This window comes from Carassius carassius, chromosome 10 (genome assembly GCF_963082965.1).
Source record: "Carassius carassius chromosome 10, fCarCar2.1, whole genome shotgun sequence".
Taxonomy (NCBI): Eukaryota; Metazoa; Chordata; class Actinopteri; order Cypriniformes; family Cyprinidae; genus Carassius; species Carassius carassius.
In genome coordinates this window covers 25,616,764-25,632,648 of record NC_081764.1, presented here as the reverse complement: position 1 = coordinate 25,632,648, position 15,885 = coordinate 25,616,764, and the positions used below count along the sequence as shown (strand labels likewise).

General features: G+C 38.8%; 1 protein-coding gene across 1 annotated transcript in view; it reads right to left on the bottom strand.

Annotated features, from left to right (window-relative positions):
- The window catches only part of LOC132152321 (protein unc-80 homolog), an 84,733-nt gene extending 73,267 nt beyond the window's left edge, over nucleotides 1-11,466 (bottom strand). The window contains 8 exon segments of the mRNA XM_059561107.1: nucleotides 5,228-5,495; nucleotides 6,508-6,641; nucleotides 6,776-6,840; nucleotides 7,030-7,153; nucleotides 7,875-8,170; nucleotides 8,304-8,460; nucleotides 10,956-11,004; nucleotides 11,375-11,466. Coding sequence (XP_059417090.1) covers nucleotides 5,228-5,495; nucleotides 6,508-6,641; nucleotides 6,776-6,840; nucleotides 7,030-7,153; nucleotides 7,875-8,170; nucleotides 8,304-8,460; nucleotides 10,956-11,004; nucleotides 11,375-11,466 — 1,185 coding nt within the window.
- Between the last annotated feature and the right edge of the window lie 4,419 nt (nucleotides 11,467-15,885).

Sequence of the window (15,885 nt, the reverse complement as noted above, 5' to 3'; positions counted from 1 at the left end):
ACACATCTATCAACTGAAGAACGCAAACACCGGCTTACAGCAGGAAACTGCCTTTACTGTGCCTCGCCAGATCATGTCATCCGTGCCTGCCCAGTAAAACCCCCACGTCCTTCTGTGAGTATTATCCAACAGAACCCTGTAATTTCCAAGCTTACAGCCATGCCAGTCTAACTAGTCACCCCAGAATGTTTCTGTTTCAGCCCTGGTGGACTCTTGCTCCTCTTGCGAGTCGAAACTATCCAAGGAAAGCCGTTAGGACGTGGGCGGGTTAAGTTTCAGGCATCCCCGTTAACTCTCAAGATTGGCCTCTTTCATGTAGAGGAGATGCACTTCTTGGTACTGGAGGGACCCACAGTCAATATCACCCTGGGACGCCCCTGGCTCACATTACACTCTTCGGAAATCAGGTGGGATTCATGTGAGGTAACTCGTTGGAGTCTGTTCTGCCATCAACATTGCATCATCGACCTTCCTCGTCCAGTTCTCCATTCTCCTGCAAAGGGGATGAATGGAAGACAGCCTTCATCACCCCTTCTGGTCACTACGAGTACTGCGTTATGCCGTATGTACTCGCCAACGCCCCAGAGGTTTCATGAACGAGGTGTTTCGGGAATTCCTCCACAAGTCAGTCATAGTTTACATCGATGACATCCTGATCTATTCCCGGAACCTGGCCGAACATCGCCACCACATGACGCAGGTCCTCCAGAAGCTCAGACAACACCATCTATTCCTAAAGCTGGAGAAATGTGAGTTCCATCGCTCCACGGTACAGTTCCTCAGGTAAAACATCAGCCCTGAAGGTATTCAGATGGACCAGGGGAAGGTATCCACCATCAAGGAATGGCCCATTCCACAATCTGTGAAGAAACTACAGAGGTTCTTAGGATTTGCTAACTTCTATCAATGCTTTATCCAAGACTTCAATCTGCATACTGCAAGACTAACCTCTCTCCTTAGAGGTAAGCCCAAGTCCCTGTCCTGGACTTCCACCGCCCACGAAGCATTTGAAGACCTGAAGAATGCCTTTAGCATGGCTCCCATCCTTCGTCACCCAGATCCGGAGTCTCCATTTGTGGTAAAGTATTCGCCTCCACCACCGGCATCAGAGCCGTGCTATCCCAGCAGTTCGGTGAGCCTCCACGCCTTCAGCCTTGCGCTTACTATTCCAGGAAACTGACCCCAGGGGAGCAGAATTACGACATTGGGAACAGGGAGCTGTTAGCAATAAAGCTCGCTCTAGAAGAATGGAGACACTGGCTGGAGGGAGCTAACCACCCCTTTACGGTAATCACTGATCATAAAAACCTACAATATCTTTGTGAAGCCCGTAGATTGAATCCCCGGCAAGCTCGTTGGGCCCTGTTCTTCACCAGATTTAATTTCACCATCACTTACCACCCTGGAAACCACAACTGCAAGGCTGATGCTCTTTCCTGTCTGCATTCCCTGGACACTCCTTTGGACCCTGAACCTATACTCCCTCCAGCCATGATTATCAGCCCCATCATGTGGAGCACGGACGAGGACATCAAAGCAGCTACCCAACAAGAACCTGCTCCGCCGGGAGGCCCAGTTCACAGTACACCAGGCTCTGGACATCCAGGCAGCCAACGGACCCTCTCGCTCCTCCAAGCTCGGTACTGGTGGCCCAGTATGTCCCTGGATGTCATCAGGTACGTCTACAGTTGCTCAGTGTGTGCCATGTCTTCCACTCCATGTCAACTCCCAGCAGGCAAATTGGTAGCCCTACCTGTTCCTCGAAAGCCCTGGTCCCATCTGGGAATTGACTTTGTCACTGACCTACCCAACTCTGAAGGTAACACTTGCATCTTGGTTGTTGTGGATCGATTCTCTAAAGCCTGCAATTTAATTCCCTTGCCAGGATTACCAACTACCCTAGAAACTGCCGAAAATCTCTTCTATCATGTCTTTTCCGCAACATTGGTCTACCAAAGAATATTGTGTCCGACCGGGGTCCACGATTCATATCCAGGGTATGGAAAGCCTTTTTCCATCTCCTAGGAGTGATGGTCAACTTGTCTTCTGGGTACCATCCGCAGACTAACGGCCAGACTGAGCGGAAGATCCAAGAACTCAGATGGTACCTCCGGGCATACTGCCAAGACGATCAGCACAGCTGGAACCGTTTCCTTCCCTGAGCCGAGTATGCAAAGAACTCCCTCCGACAAGATACCATCGGCCTCACACCCTTCCAATGCATGCTCTGTTACCAACCCCTTTGTTCCCTTGGACAGGTGAACCTTTGGACGTTCCAGCTGTGGACTACTTGTTCCGAGAGAGTGTGGTACTTAGCTCACATCCACCTCCAGCGCACCATACGGAGACACAAGGCCTTTGCTGACGTTCGACATGCCGCCACTCCAGTTTACCAGCCAGGTCTGGTTGTCAACACGGGATCTGAGTTTCTTTCAGCAATGCAGGAAGTGGAGTCCCCACTACATTGGTCCGAGAGAGGCAGATCAATGAGGTCACCTCCACTACAGATGCCCCGGAACCTCAGGAACCCTTACTCTCATCAAGCATGATTCCAATCACCGGAGTACTGATCACCTGCACCCAGTAATCACTCACCAGGATAAAGACACTCTTACTCAGTACTCCGCTGTCCGGTCTACCATTCACTACCCATTGAACTGGTGCCCGACCTCTTTCTACTAACCTCTCTTTGCTATGTCCTCAGATATCCTCACGAAACTCTCCTGTGAACTACATATGCTGACTCTCCATATGATTATCTTCAGAGCTCTGGAAGTTCACCTCTCAACAACCCAACACCACCTTGTTACTGAAACACTTCTAAATAAACTACTCACTTGCACTAAACCCTCCATCTCCATAGTGGTTTGTGACACTATTACTTATCTCCATTGTTGTGTGCTTTATTACAGCCACCATAGCATGACAATAAATACCATACCTGTAATTTTTTTGTTAATTATTTATTTTCTTATCAATATGGGTTTATATTGGATGTATATCATCTAACGTTAAAGGGTTAGTTTGCCCAATTTGCAAAATTATGTCATTAATAACTTACCCTCATGTTATTCCAAACCCGTAAGACCTCCGTTTATTTTTGGAACACCGTTTAAGATATTTTAGATTTAGTCCGAGAGCTCTTAGTCCCTCCATTGAAGCTGTGTGTACAGTATACTGTCCATGTCCAGAAAGGTAAGAAAAACATCATCAAAGTAAAAACATCAACAAATCAGAGTTAGAATTTTTTGAAGCATCGAAAATACATTTTGGTCCAAAATTAGCAAAAACTACGACTTTATTCAGCATTGTCTTCTCTTCCGTGTCTGTTGTAAGACAATTCAAAACAAAGCAGTTTGTCATATCCGGTTTGCGAACGAATCATTCGATGTAACCGGATCTTTTTGAAACCGTTCACCAAATCGAACTGAATCGTTTTAAAACGGTTCGCGTCTCCAATACGCATTAATCCGCAAATTCTTGAGCTGTTAACTTTTTTAATGTTGCTGACACTTCCTCTGAGTTCAAACAAACCAATATCCCGGAATAATTCATTTACTCAAACAGTACTGTACACTGACTGAACTGCTGTGAAGAGAGTCTTATATAAAATGACTTGCTGTGTTTATTTGTTTTGTTTTTTTATTGTATTTATATGATATTTGTATTTTTGTAATTGTATTTTTGCCATGAAAATAGCTTTGAGTGCTGACATGGCATTAAATAAAATAATCTGAATCTGTGAAGAGGGAACTGAAGATGAACACCGAGTCGAGCCAGATAATGACTCGTTCACGAGTCAAGAACCGTTTCTGTCAGACGTGTCCGATTCGAGAACCGAGGAGCTGATGATACTGCGCATGTGTGATTCAGCGTGAAGCAAACCGACACACAGAGCGTCTGAACTGAACTGATTCTTTTGGTGATTGATTCTGAACTGATTCTGTGCTAATGTTATGAGCCCAGGAAAACCAAAGGCTTGCAGTCATCGCCAATGACGCCATTACGTCGAGCGCAAAAGAACCGGTGAACCGTTTTCTTCAACCGGTTTATTGAATCGAACTGTCAGAAAGAACCACTGGTGATCCGAAAACCGATGCAACCGGTTCTTGACTCGTGAACGAGTCATTATCTGGCTCGGCTCGGTGTTCATCTCTCTTTTCACAGCAGTTCAGTCAGTGTACTGTTTGACTACATGAATTACTCCGAGATATTGGTTTGTTTTAACTCAGAGGGAGTGTCAGCCACATTAAGCAAGTTAACAGCTTAAGTCATTTGTGGATAAATGCGTATTGGAGACGCGAACTGTTTAAAACGATTCAGTTCGATTTGGTGAACTGGTTCAAAAAGATCCGGTTACATCGAATGATTCGTTCGCGAACCGGATATGACAAACTGACACGGAAGAGAAGACAATGCTGAATAAAGTCATAGTTTTTGCTATTTTTGGACCAAAATGTATTTCCGATGTTTCAAAATATTTAACTTTGATGATGTTTTTAATTCCTTTCTGGACATGGACAGTATACCGTACACACAGTTTCAATGGAGGGACTGAGAGCTCTCGGACTAAATCTAAAATATCTTAAACTGTGTTCCGAAGTTAAATGGAGGTCTTAACGACATGAGGGTGAGTTATTAATGACATTATTTTCATTTTTGGGTGAACTATCCCTTTAATTATTAAATTGTGCATGTCAAGTTCCCTTTATTTTCACATTAAGATTACCTTTGCCATGTTTTATTTCATCTTTAAAAATACAATCCAAAATAAATAATTTCTTTATATATATTAAAATGCTGTGATGCCTAAACTTTTACTGTAGCATTGAAATGGATGTTTATATATATATATATTGTCAAATTATCCAGATTGTATGGAATTTTAATATCGGCCATTTATTGATTATCAACCATAACATAAAAAAAATAATATCCTTATTTATATAAATATCTACTGGACTTAATATCCATGCATCCTTGATGATAGTTACATGGCTTCCACTTAATACACGTATATTGCTGTTGCTATGTGTATGTAACGTACAACAAGATTATTTTGTGGTAAAACTGTATGATAATTTTAAATGAATTTATGATCATGGAATATATTTCAAAACCTGGCCCCACCAGAAACTAATACAGATAAGCCACTGACCATTACCATCTGAAATTGCTATGTAAAAATACTGTGTCTCACATCATCTAACTGACACAGGTTTGCTACCTGTGTTTTGTGAGTATTAACCAAAGAAGGGGTAGCAGCCACCATGGAACTACTCCGGGGTCGTGGTAAGGGGGGTATCAGGGGCTCAGGGGGCCGTTCAGGCTTCTCCTGCAGTATCTGACGCAGCCGTTGCAGGTAGTATATGAGGGACCAGTGCACACCTTCTTCTGTCCAGTGAGGCTGCATCAAGCAACGCAGCACTGCAACATCAAAATAGGTGGCATATCTTGCTCGCCGTGATACAGAGATGCCACCAGGGACTGAGAAACTTTCAGTAAAAGAAAGAGAGAGAGAGAGAGAGAGAGAGAGAGAGAGAGAGAGAGATTTGTTACAAAAAATGATGGGTGTTCAGACTCCGTTTGCTCAGAATCGTTGCTTGGCAACTGCACTGCTAACACATGCACAGACTAAAGGTCCGTTCACACCAAGCACGATAACTGTAAAGATAACGATAAAGATATAGTTCTAAAAATCGTTCTCAATATTAAAGAATAGCGGAGTCCACACCACAACTATAACGATAAAGGCACAGAGAAACTATATCGTTGGAATCACTTTCAGAACTTTTTTTTTCTGACGAACGTTAAAAACATTGCCAACCAATGAGAATCAATCCTGCTGTAATGAGCTCGAGAATTTAAAGCAGCAGACGCGCGTCCGCTTAGACTACACAAACAATATCGTTTGCTGGTGTGGACGCTAATATCGTTATCTTTATAGTTATCTTTCTTGGTGTGAGAACTTAACATGGTGACAGATGTCTGACTGGAACTAAATAATATTTATCTAGCCAACAATGGATGTTTAAAGAAAAAATGCTTTAAAATCATTCTAGTTTTAAAAGATTGTAATAGATACACTTTTGCCAACACTTTACAGTAAGGTTCAGTTTGTTATAATGTTATATGTTATAATAATGACTAATATTAAACTAACAATGAACAAGTTAATACATTTTCAGTCATACTAAAGTTAATAATGTTCATTTCTAGATATATTTATAAAAAAATATAGTTGCATATTTAGAAATGAATATTAACTAAAAAAAAACATCATTTTAAAAGTATTTTCCATTATTATTTAATGAAAGTTTTAACATTAACTAAATATATATATATATATAATTGTAACAATTTAATTATTCACTTGATTGTGTAACATTGAAGTCTTAATACGACTTTTTTATAAATACAATGTTCATTTACACCCCCCCCCCCTCCCCCCAATTTCAATACAGAATGGTATAGTTCTGCTAGACACCTGCATGTGCAAACACTCACTTCTTTGGTTGTGAAAATCCTTTTTCAAAAGCCTGCTGTGAGGACCCTCCCTTCTCTACAGAGTTGCCGCGGCGACAGTTCTGTCCTGTCGCTGAGGGGGAGGAGGAGTCTGGCCGGACTGGTTCACATACCACCTGAAAGCCGAGATAGGCGAGGAAATCACAGCTGAACAATGATGTTAATGCACTAAGAGAGAAAATTAATATAAACCAGGACTAAATGAGCCAAAAGGGGCTGTGAAGCTGCAGATCACAATCTGAATACTCACTGCAGGGCATGGGTTGCTGGAATCATGAGGACTACACTGGTTATTCACTAGAGAATTCCTCTTTGCTGTGGAGAATATAACAGAGAAACAGCAGATGTGAGAAACATGGACAATTTACACACATAAAGAACAATGAGCAAAGATGGAATTGTATATTGGGTTTAACGCTGGTAAAACACATCAAAAAATATGTTTCTTAGGACAGAGGCGATAGAAGAACCATAAAAAAATAGGTGAATTTACTGAAATCTGACCTGTGATAATGTTACGCATGGGTTTGACAAGGGCAGAAAAAGCTGGAACATCAGGATGACAGTGCTCCCACATTGGCTGCCAAATAACAAGTCCACCAGCTAGTCGAAAGGTGAGGTCAGACTCCTGACAAATGCAAAATCATCAACCATTTATTTATTTATTTTTTTTAAATATTTATTTATTTTTGCAGTTTAAACAAAAAAATATATTATCTGCAAAATAAAAAGAATACATGCACAGCCACTAAAACAAGGATTTTGAACTGATAAAGTAAGGCTCAACAAGAAGAATTTCAAGATTTTACTAAAAGTTTCATTGGCCCCACTTCAAAAAATTATTGATTTTTATTTGTATATTTGCTGGGAATATTTATATTTTTCAGTAAATGTTAGGTTTCAATTTTTTCATCACTAAAACATTTAAATGATGAAATAATTATTATACAATAATAATATAATTATTATAATAAAACAATAATAATTAGAATTTTATATTTTAAGTTAAATATAAATATAATGTACAACAAACTGGAAATTATACAGCTGTAATGAAATTCCATAAATTCATGAACGCACTTCTGCTATAACCTCATCTAAGTTGGCCAGCTAGATAAAATTATCTAATGAAAAAAATCAGAAGAATTTACAACAAAAATGTAGAATAGATAATGGAAAACTAAGGCTTTAAAGTTAATGCACAATATCAATGATGTAAAATGTTCAGTGGCAATGCAGCAACTTCCATGAACTCTCTCACACTGGCCTTGGGCCAGCAAGACATTCGTATTGTTGAGCCCTGCAGAGAAAAAAAATAAACAAATAATATCAAAAGTAAAAGTTCCAACCTTGATCCGATTAATGAGGGGGGCAAAGAGAAACACAAAGAGCTCCACAGTGGCCATGTTCTTATGGTAAAGTTTGGCACGGGCATATTCATTCTCTTCGGTTGTGATGCCATTGCGGTCTGTGAGACCCTGGTTTCCCATGGGCTGAAGGTAGGCACTATTGTTACCACTGCTACCCCCAGACCAGCCCTGTCCCAAGCCAGGCTCCTGGTGGCACTCCTGGGCTGCCTCCAGAAGCATCCATTGTAGGGTGTGAAGGAGTTTAGTTTCAGCTACCCCGAGTTTATCCTGATCTCCTGATGAAAAGATATTGTGGACATGCTAAGCAATAAAATTAACCACTAAATGTATTTACCCAAACACACACACACACCAGTACACAGTGCACAAATGACAATATAGCAAGTGCAGTTTAATAAGGGTTCCTACCCAGATTATTGCGGTTCGAGAGAAGGATGGCAGTGCAGTGGAGAACATGAGGCAGAGCAGCCTGGACCAGCTCCCAGCGAGAGATGCTCTGGATGGCTTCAGTGAGGGCCGGAGAGAGCCCATGGAGTTTGTTCTCCACCAGCACCCGCTCAAATGACTAGGAAGGATAAAAGCGTGAGACATATCCTCAAGAACACTTATCAAATGATTTCTTCCTCTTATTACAGTGTTATTTATACACAAGAAAGGAAACCTGATATAGTAGCATGACCATCAGTCATATGACACAATAATAATAATAATAATGATAATAAATATCATTATTACTACTGTTATTTATTTTGTATTATTATTATATATGCTACCCTTGGGAGATATCATCAGGAAACATGGTGTTAGCTTTCACTGTTATGCTGATGATACTCAGCTCTATATTTCTTCGCAGCCCGGTGAAACACACCAATTTGAAAAACTAATGGATTGCATAGTCAATATAAAAAACTGGATGACGAGTAATTTCTTACTGCTAAATTCTGAAAAAACAGAGGTGTTAATTATAGGACCTAAAAACTCTGCTTGTAATAACCTGGAACACTGTCTAAGACTTGATGGTTGCTCTGTCAATTCTTCATCATCAGTTAGGAACCTAGGTGTGCTACTTGATCGCAATCTTTCCTTAGAAAGCCACGTTTCTAGCATTTGTAAAACTGCATTTTTCCATCTCAAAAATATATCTAAATTACGGCCTATGCTCTCAATGTCAAATGCAGAAATGTTAATCCATGCATTTATGACCTCAATGTTAGATTATTGTAATGTTTTATTGGGTGGTTGTTCTGCATGCTTAGTAAACAAACTACAGCTAGTCCAAAATGCAGCAGCAAGAGTTCTTACTAGAACCAGGAAGTATGACCATATTAGCCCGGTCCTGTCAACACTGCACTGGCTCCCTATCAAGCATCGCATAGATTTTAAAATATTGCTTATTACTTATAAAGCCCTGAATGGTTTAGCACCTCAGTATTTGAATGAGCTCCTTTTACATTATAATCCTCTACGTCCGCTACGTTCTCAAAACTCAGGCAATTTGATAATACCTAGAATATCAAAATCAACTGCAGGCGGCAGATCCTTTTCCTATTTGGCGCCCAAACTCTGGAATAACCTACCTAACATTGTTCGGGAGGCAGACACACTCTTGCAGTTTAAATCTAGATTAAAGACCCATCTCTTTAACCTGGCATACACATAACATACTAATATGCTTTTATTATCCAAATCCGTTAAAGGATTTTTAGGCTGCATTAATTAGGTAAACCGGAACCGGAAACACTTCCCATAACAACCTATGTACTTGCTACATCATTAGAAGAATGGCATCTACGCTAATATTTGTCTGTTTCTCTCTTGTTCCGAGGTCACCGTGGCCACCAGATCCAGTCTGTGTCCAGATCAGAGGGTCACTGCAGTCACCCGGATCCAGTACGTATCCAGACCAGATGGTGGATCAGCACCTAGAAAGGACCTCTACATCCCTGAAAGACAGCGGAGACCAGGACAACTAGAGCCCCAGATACAGATCCCCTGTAAAGACCTTGTCTCAGAGGACCACTAGGACAAGACCACAGGAAACAGATGATTCTTCTGCTCAATCTGACTTTGCTGCAGCCTGGAATTGAACTACTGGTTTCGTCTGGTCAGAGGAGAACTGGCCCCCCAACTGAGCCTGGTTTCTCCCAAGGTTTTTTTCTCCATTCTGTCACCGATGGAGTTTCGGTTCCTTGCCGCTGTCGCCTCTGGCTTGCTTAGTTGGGGACACTTCATCTACAGCGATATCGTTGACTTGATTGCAAATAAATGCACAGACACTATTTAACTGAACAGAGATGACATAACTGAATCCAATGATGAACTGCCTTTAACTCTCATTTTTGCATTATTGAGACTGTTTTCCTAATGAATGTTGTTCAGTTGCTTTGACGCAATGTATTTTGTTTAAAGCGCTATATAAATAAAGGTGACATTGACATTGACATTAACAGAACTGTATGCTGATTTTTTTTTTTATTCTTACTGGTAAAAACTCTGTGGCTGTCAATAGAACAAAATATTTAAAATGATAATAATAATAATAATATAATAATAATAAAATAAATTGCCAACGATTTTAATTTTAACAGTACACTAAAAGTGCTCAAGTAAAAACCTGTTAATTCATATATGGTTCCCTTATTATATACGGTGAAAAACTGTAATAAATCTAAAAGAACATTTAAAAGGTAATATACTGCCAAATAGAGTTGGAAATGAAAAATAACTCATCTTATTGTGAATTGAAATAAAGTGAGGCATTTTATTGAAATAATTGTTTCTTCTTAGTTCTTTCTTATCAGTTATGTAGGCTACATTAGGGTTTTATGTCACATCTTATGTTGTTAAATTAATATTATTCAATTTCAATTATTTAAGTGCCGTGTGTGTTATCATTATGGCGTTTTGTATTTGTGTGCACAATTTTGCCATATTAACCATTATATAATTTAATCAAATATAGGTTGTGCATGAACCTAGTATTAGGGCGTATGTTTTCTGAGACAGATGAAAGATTGTTCACAGGTGAAGGTGTTCACTTATGATTATTAATACACTCACCACACAGGAGGCTTCATACTGCTTCCCTAACTTCGGCCGCAAAAACGCGCTGCAATAGATACATTTTTCATTTAGTTAACCTATATCAGAAAAAAGCATAAAATAACGGTCATAACTGAGCCAAGGACACTGTTAAAACATGGTTTTAACTGAAATTGAATTATGACGTGCTCTGGTTATGGTACTGACATAACGATGGCTCTATGAAAGTGAAGTAGTATTCGATAGAATATTCTGCAAATTTTGTTCAGGGTTTCATCATAAGACACACAAGGTGCGGCGGTGTGTGAAAAGATGACGCACGAGACAGCAGCGCGACAGAAACCCATGAGAGATGCACACGAATGAGAACCGCTCTGCGGGAGCCATACACGAGAGGAACTCGCAGAAAACACCTGTTATGCCACGAAATCACTGACCTGGTCTGTCTCCATAGGAAGGTTTGGATCGGAAACGGGATCCCCCGGCAGTTTTCCTGGTCACTGTCATCCAAACTCTTTCTTTTAACCATTTTTGACCTGCTGGATTCAAGGGTGCAGACGGGCTGCTCAGAGATGGATTTGATTCACGGCATCACCTGAATATTTTACATCAGAACATAAAATGGCTGCAGGTGTTGACTTTTCTCGACACCTCCGCGTGGAGCAGCGCTGAAAGACCTAATCCAGTTGTAAATTAAGTGACACTGACCCCCGGTTTGAAGATACGTCTTCAAATACGTAGCCTAATCAATGTTATGGAGCGACGGACCCCCATCTGGGTCAAAAGCTCGAGATTCGCAAATATTTTGGTATAAGAAGTACCGCGTGATTAGGTCCACAATACGCCACAATAATACTACAAGCACAGTTACAGTAATAAAATAAAACATAGCCTAATAATAATCATTTATGGGAAGCTTTCCCCCTTTTAGTTTCCTTTCCTGTAGGATTACAGGTGCTGGTCATATAATTAGAATATCATCAAAAAGTTGATTTATTTCACTAATTCCATTCAAAAAGTGAAACTATATATTATATTCATTCATTACACACAGACTGATATATTTCTGATTATTTCTTTTAATTTTGATGATTATAACTGACAACTAAGAAAAATCCCAAATTCAGTATCTCATAAAATTTGAATATTACTTTTAGATTATATTTGGATTTTTAGAAATCTTGGCCAACTGAAAAGTATGAACATGAAAAGTATGAGTAGGCTATGTACAGCACTCAATACCAGAGGTAAAATACTTGAGTAATTTTACTTGATTACTGTACTTAAGTATTATTTTGGGGGATTTAAGTACAATTTAAACTGACTACTTGTACTTTTACTTGATTACATTTCTGAAGAAAAAAACACTACTTTTTACTCCTTACAATTTTATTTCATCATGACAAGTACATTATATTTTTATTTTATCTTATGCACATTAAATATGGTAAACAGAAGCTCAAACGTGTGTGCCTGATGTGAGAAATAATGATCATTGTTTTCATGCATCAAACACACACATTTCTACTTCAATTATGACTTTCATCAGGTAAATGTCTGGTTTCAAAAGTTCACCATCAAATCTGAGGAAGTATATTGAGATAGCAAAATTGCATTTTCCCGCCCAAAAATGTTTATTCATTATTTGTTCTGTTTAAATTATATGCTTAATAAATAGTAATTCATGTTTAGTGAAGTTATACCAGGCGGTGGATAAGTTGTATTTACAATGTCATTATATGAAACATTAAATAGGAATTAGGACTGTCAGTGAATATTTTTTAAATCTTAATAATTGCATTCTTTTCTCATTAATTAATCTAATTAGTCACAAATAATTATTTATCAATATTTGCTAAGAAAATCAGAAATCAGAAACAAAGTGAACATGACATTTAAATATTGGTATTTGTATTTTTCTTAGTTTCACTTAAGAAGACAGTGATTCATTAACAGGGGTTGCATGAGTTACTGTCATATTCGCTTTGTGTATAGTTTTTGAAGTGTCATTTTGGATGTCCCATAAACTTTCATTATATAAAGAGAAATTATTATTATTTTTTTTTTCTTCTAAAACTCTTAGTTTGTCTTCATCTGATAAATGAAAGTCATATAGGATGGCATGAGGGTGGAAAGGAAGGAGTTTCCTTTAAATCCCTTTCCGTGTTTTTTTTTTGTGTGTTTTTTTCCCGCTGTGTTTCATTTTAATTGTTGTTGTTGAACTAAATATACATGTTTGACCTGTGCCATTGCTTTTTTTTAATTCTCTCCCTTTAACCATTCTTCTGTCTGTCTGTCTACTTTTTAAATACTTGAGTACAATTTAAAGTTGTACTATTTTACTTTTACTCAAGTATGTTTTTGACCAGATACTTGTACTTTTAACTGAGTAAAATTTTTACTGAGTACTAGTACTTTCACTTGAGTACAATTTTTGAGTACTTTTTACACCTCTGCTCAATACTTAGTTGGGGCTCCTTTTGCCTGAATTACTGCAGCAATGCGGCGTGGTATGGAGTCAATCAGTCTGTGGCACTGCTTAGGTGTTCTGAGAGTCCAGGTTGCTCTGATAGTGGCCTTCAGCTCTTCTGCATTGTTGGGTCTGGCATATCGCATCTTCCTCTTCCCAATACCCCATAGATTTTCTATGGGGTTAAGGTCAGGCGAGTTTGCTGGCCGATTAAGAACAGGGATCCCATGGTCCTTAAACCAGGTACTGGAAGCTTTGGCACTGTGTGCAGGTGCAGGTCTCCATAAAGTTGGTCAGCAGCAGGAAGCATGAAGTGCTCTAAAACTTCCTGGTATATGGCTGCGTTGACCTTGGACCTCAGAAAACACAGTGGAACAACACCAGCAGATGACATGGAACCCCAAACCATCACTGACTGTGGAAACTTTACACTGGTCCTCAAGCAACGTGGATTGTGTGCCTCTCCTCTCTCCCTCCAGATTCTGGGACCCTGAATTTTTTACTTTCATCAGAGAACATAACTTTGGACCACTCAGCAGCAGTCCAGTCCTTTTTGTCTTTAGCCCAGGCAAGATGCTTCTGACGCTGTCTGTTGTTCAAGAGTGGCTTGACACAAGGAATGTGACAGCTGAAACCCATGTCTTGCACATGTCTGTGCGTAGTGGTTTTTGAAGCACTGACTCCAGCTGCAGTACACTCTTTGTGAATTTTTGTATGGGTTTTGTTTCACAATCCTCTCCAGGGTGCAGTTATGCCTATTGCTTGTACACTGTACATTGTACACTTTTTTCTACCACATCTTTTCCTTCCCTTCGCCTCTCTATTAATGTGCTTGGACACAGAGCTCTGTGAACAGCCAGCCTCTTTTGCAATGACCTTTTGTGTCTTACCCTCCTTGTTCAAGGTGTCAATGGCCGTCATTTGGACAACTGTTAAGTCAGCAGTTTTTCTTCCCTATAAAAGTGTAGCCTACAGAACTAGACTGAGAGACCAATTAAAGGCCTTTGCAGGTGTTTTGAGTTAATTAGCTGATTAGAGTGTGGCACCAGGTATCTACAATATTGAACGTTTTCAAAATATTTTAAATTTTCTGAGATACTGAATTTGGGTTTGTCCAGTTGTGAGTTATAATCATCAAAATTAAAAGAAATAAACATTTCTGTGTGTAATGAATGAATATAATACACAAGGATGTATAATGAATGGAATTAGTGAAATAAATCAACTTTTTGACGATATTCTAATTATATGACCTGCACCTGTAAATGGTAACACTTCACAATGAGGTTCCATTAGTTAATGTTAGTTAACTAACACGAGGAAACAATGAACAATACATTTATTTCAATATTTATTAATCTTTGCTAATGTTAGTGAATGGAATACAGTCGTTCATTGTTATCATCAAGCACAACTTTTGATTTTAATAATACATAAGTTGAAATTAACATTAAGATTAATAAATGCTGTAGAAGTATTCTTTGGAATTTTGGAATGGACATGGCAGCACCGGAATTACAGTTCTATAACAATGAAGAAACTGTAGGCTATATTCCATTAAAAAGGCCATGTGCTACAGTGCTACAAGTAGCATATTAAATGAGAAACTTGAAGCAAATGTTACAAAATTAGCTGGAAATACAGATTGTCTCTATATTTTTTACAGTACATCTTTCTTTCTTTCCTTTACTTTTCTATCTTCACAGTGCTTGATAACACCAAATTTCCAAAGTGCAGTGTAGTAACAATATCTGCAGCAAAAACACTTTAATGCAAACTATGGTTACCATACCAAATGTACAATTCATTTATGCAAGAACAAAAGTGTAATACAGAAGTGAACACAACTATGATGTAAGTGCATGGCAATTGTAATTACACTTCAACAAATGTAAGGAAAAATGTGATCCTTTCATACAACAAAAATGAATTTAAACTCTCTTCTGGCTGCTACAGTAGGGACATGTTCATAAATTGCGGTGTATTAGAGTAAACCAGTATCATCTCAGTCTTTCTTTAATAACACATCAGACAAGAATACAAGTTAATGTTCATACTCTAAAAACAAACAAATATGATACATTCATGGTGTCAAAACTTTTCTCAACGCATTTATAGAATAGTTATGGTTTTATTAATTCTGATTTTCCATGTGAATTTCAGGCCAAGTGAATGGAATAATTCAGTATAAATTCATAGTCTATTCCTAACAACCCCAAATAAAACAGGCCTATATACAGTATATTGTTTTAGAATTGCATTGCATAATTCACATGAATCTATTTTATTGTGATTTTTTTTGTCTGTTTACTCTATTTTAATAATACTGTCACAATGCCTACATTTGCACAATATTTGATCCAGTATCCAAACACATAAAAAAAGTAAATTTAAAAATGATGTCAGATGTGCTTTATGTAGTTTGCAACATCATCAGATGACAGAGGACTTCATTGCTCCAGGTAGGGGGGTCATCTT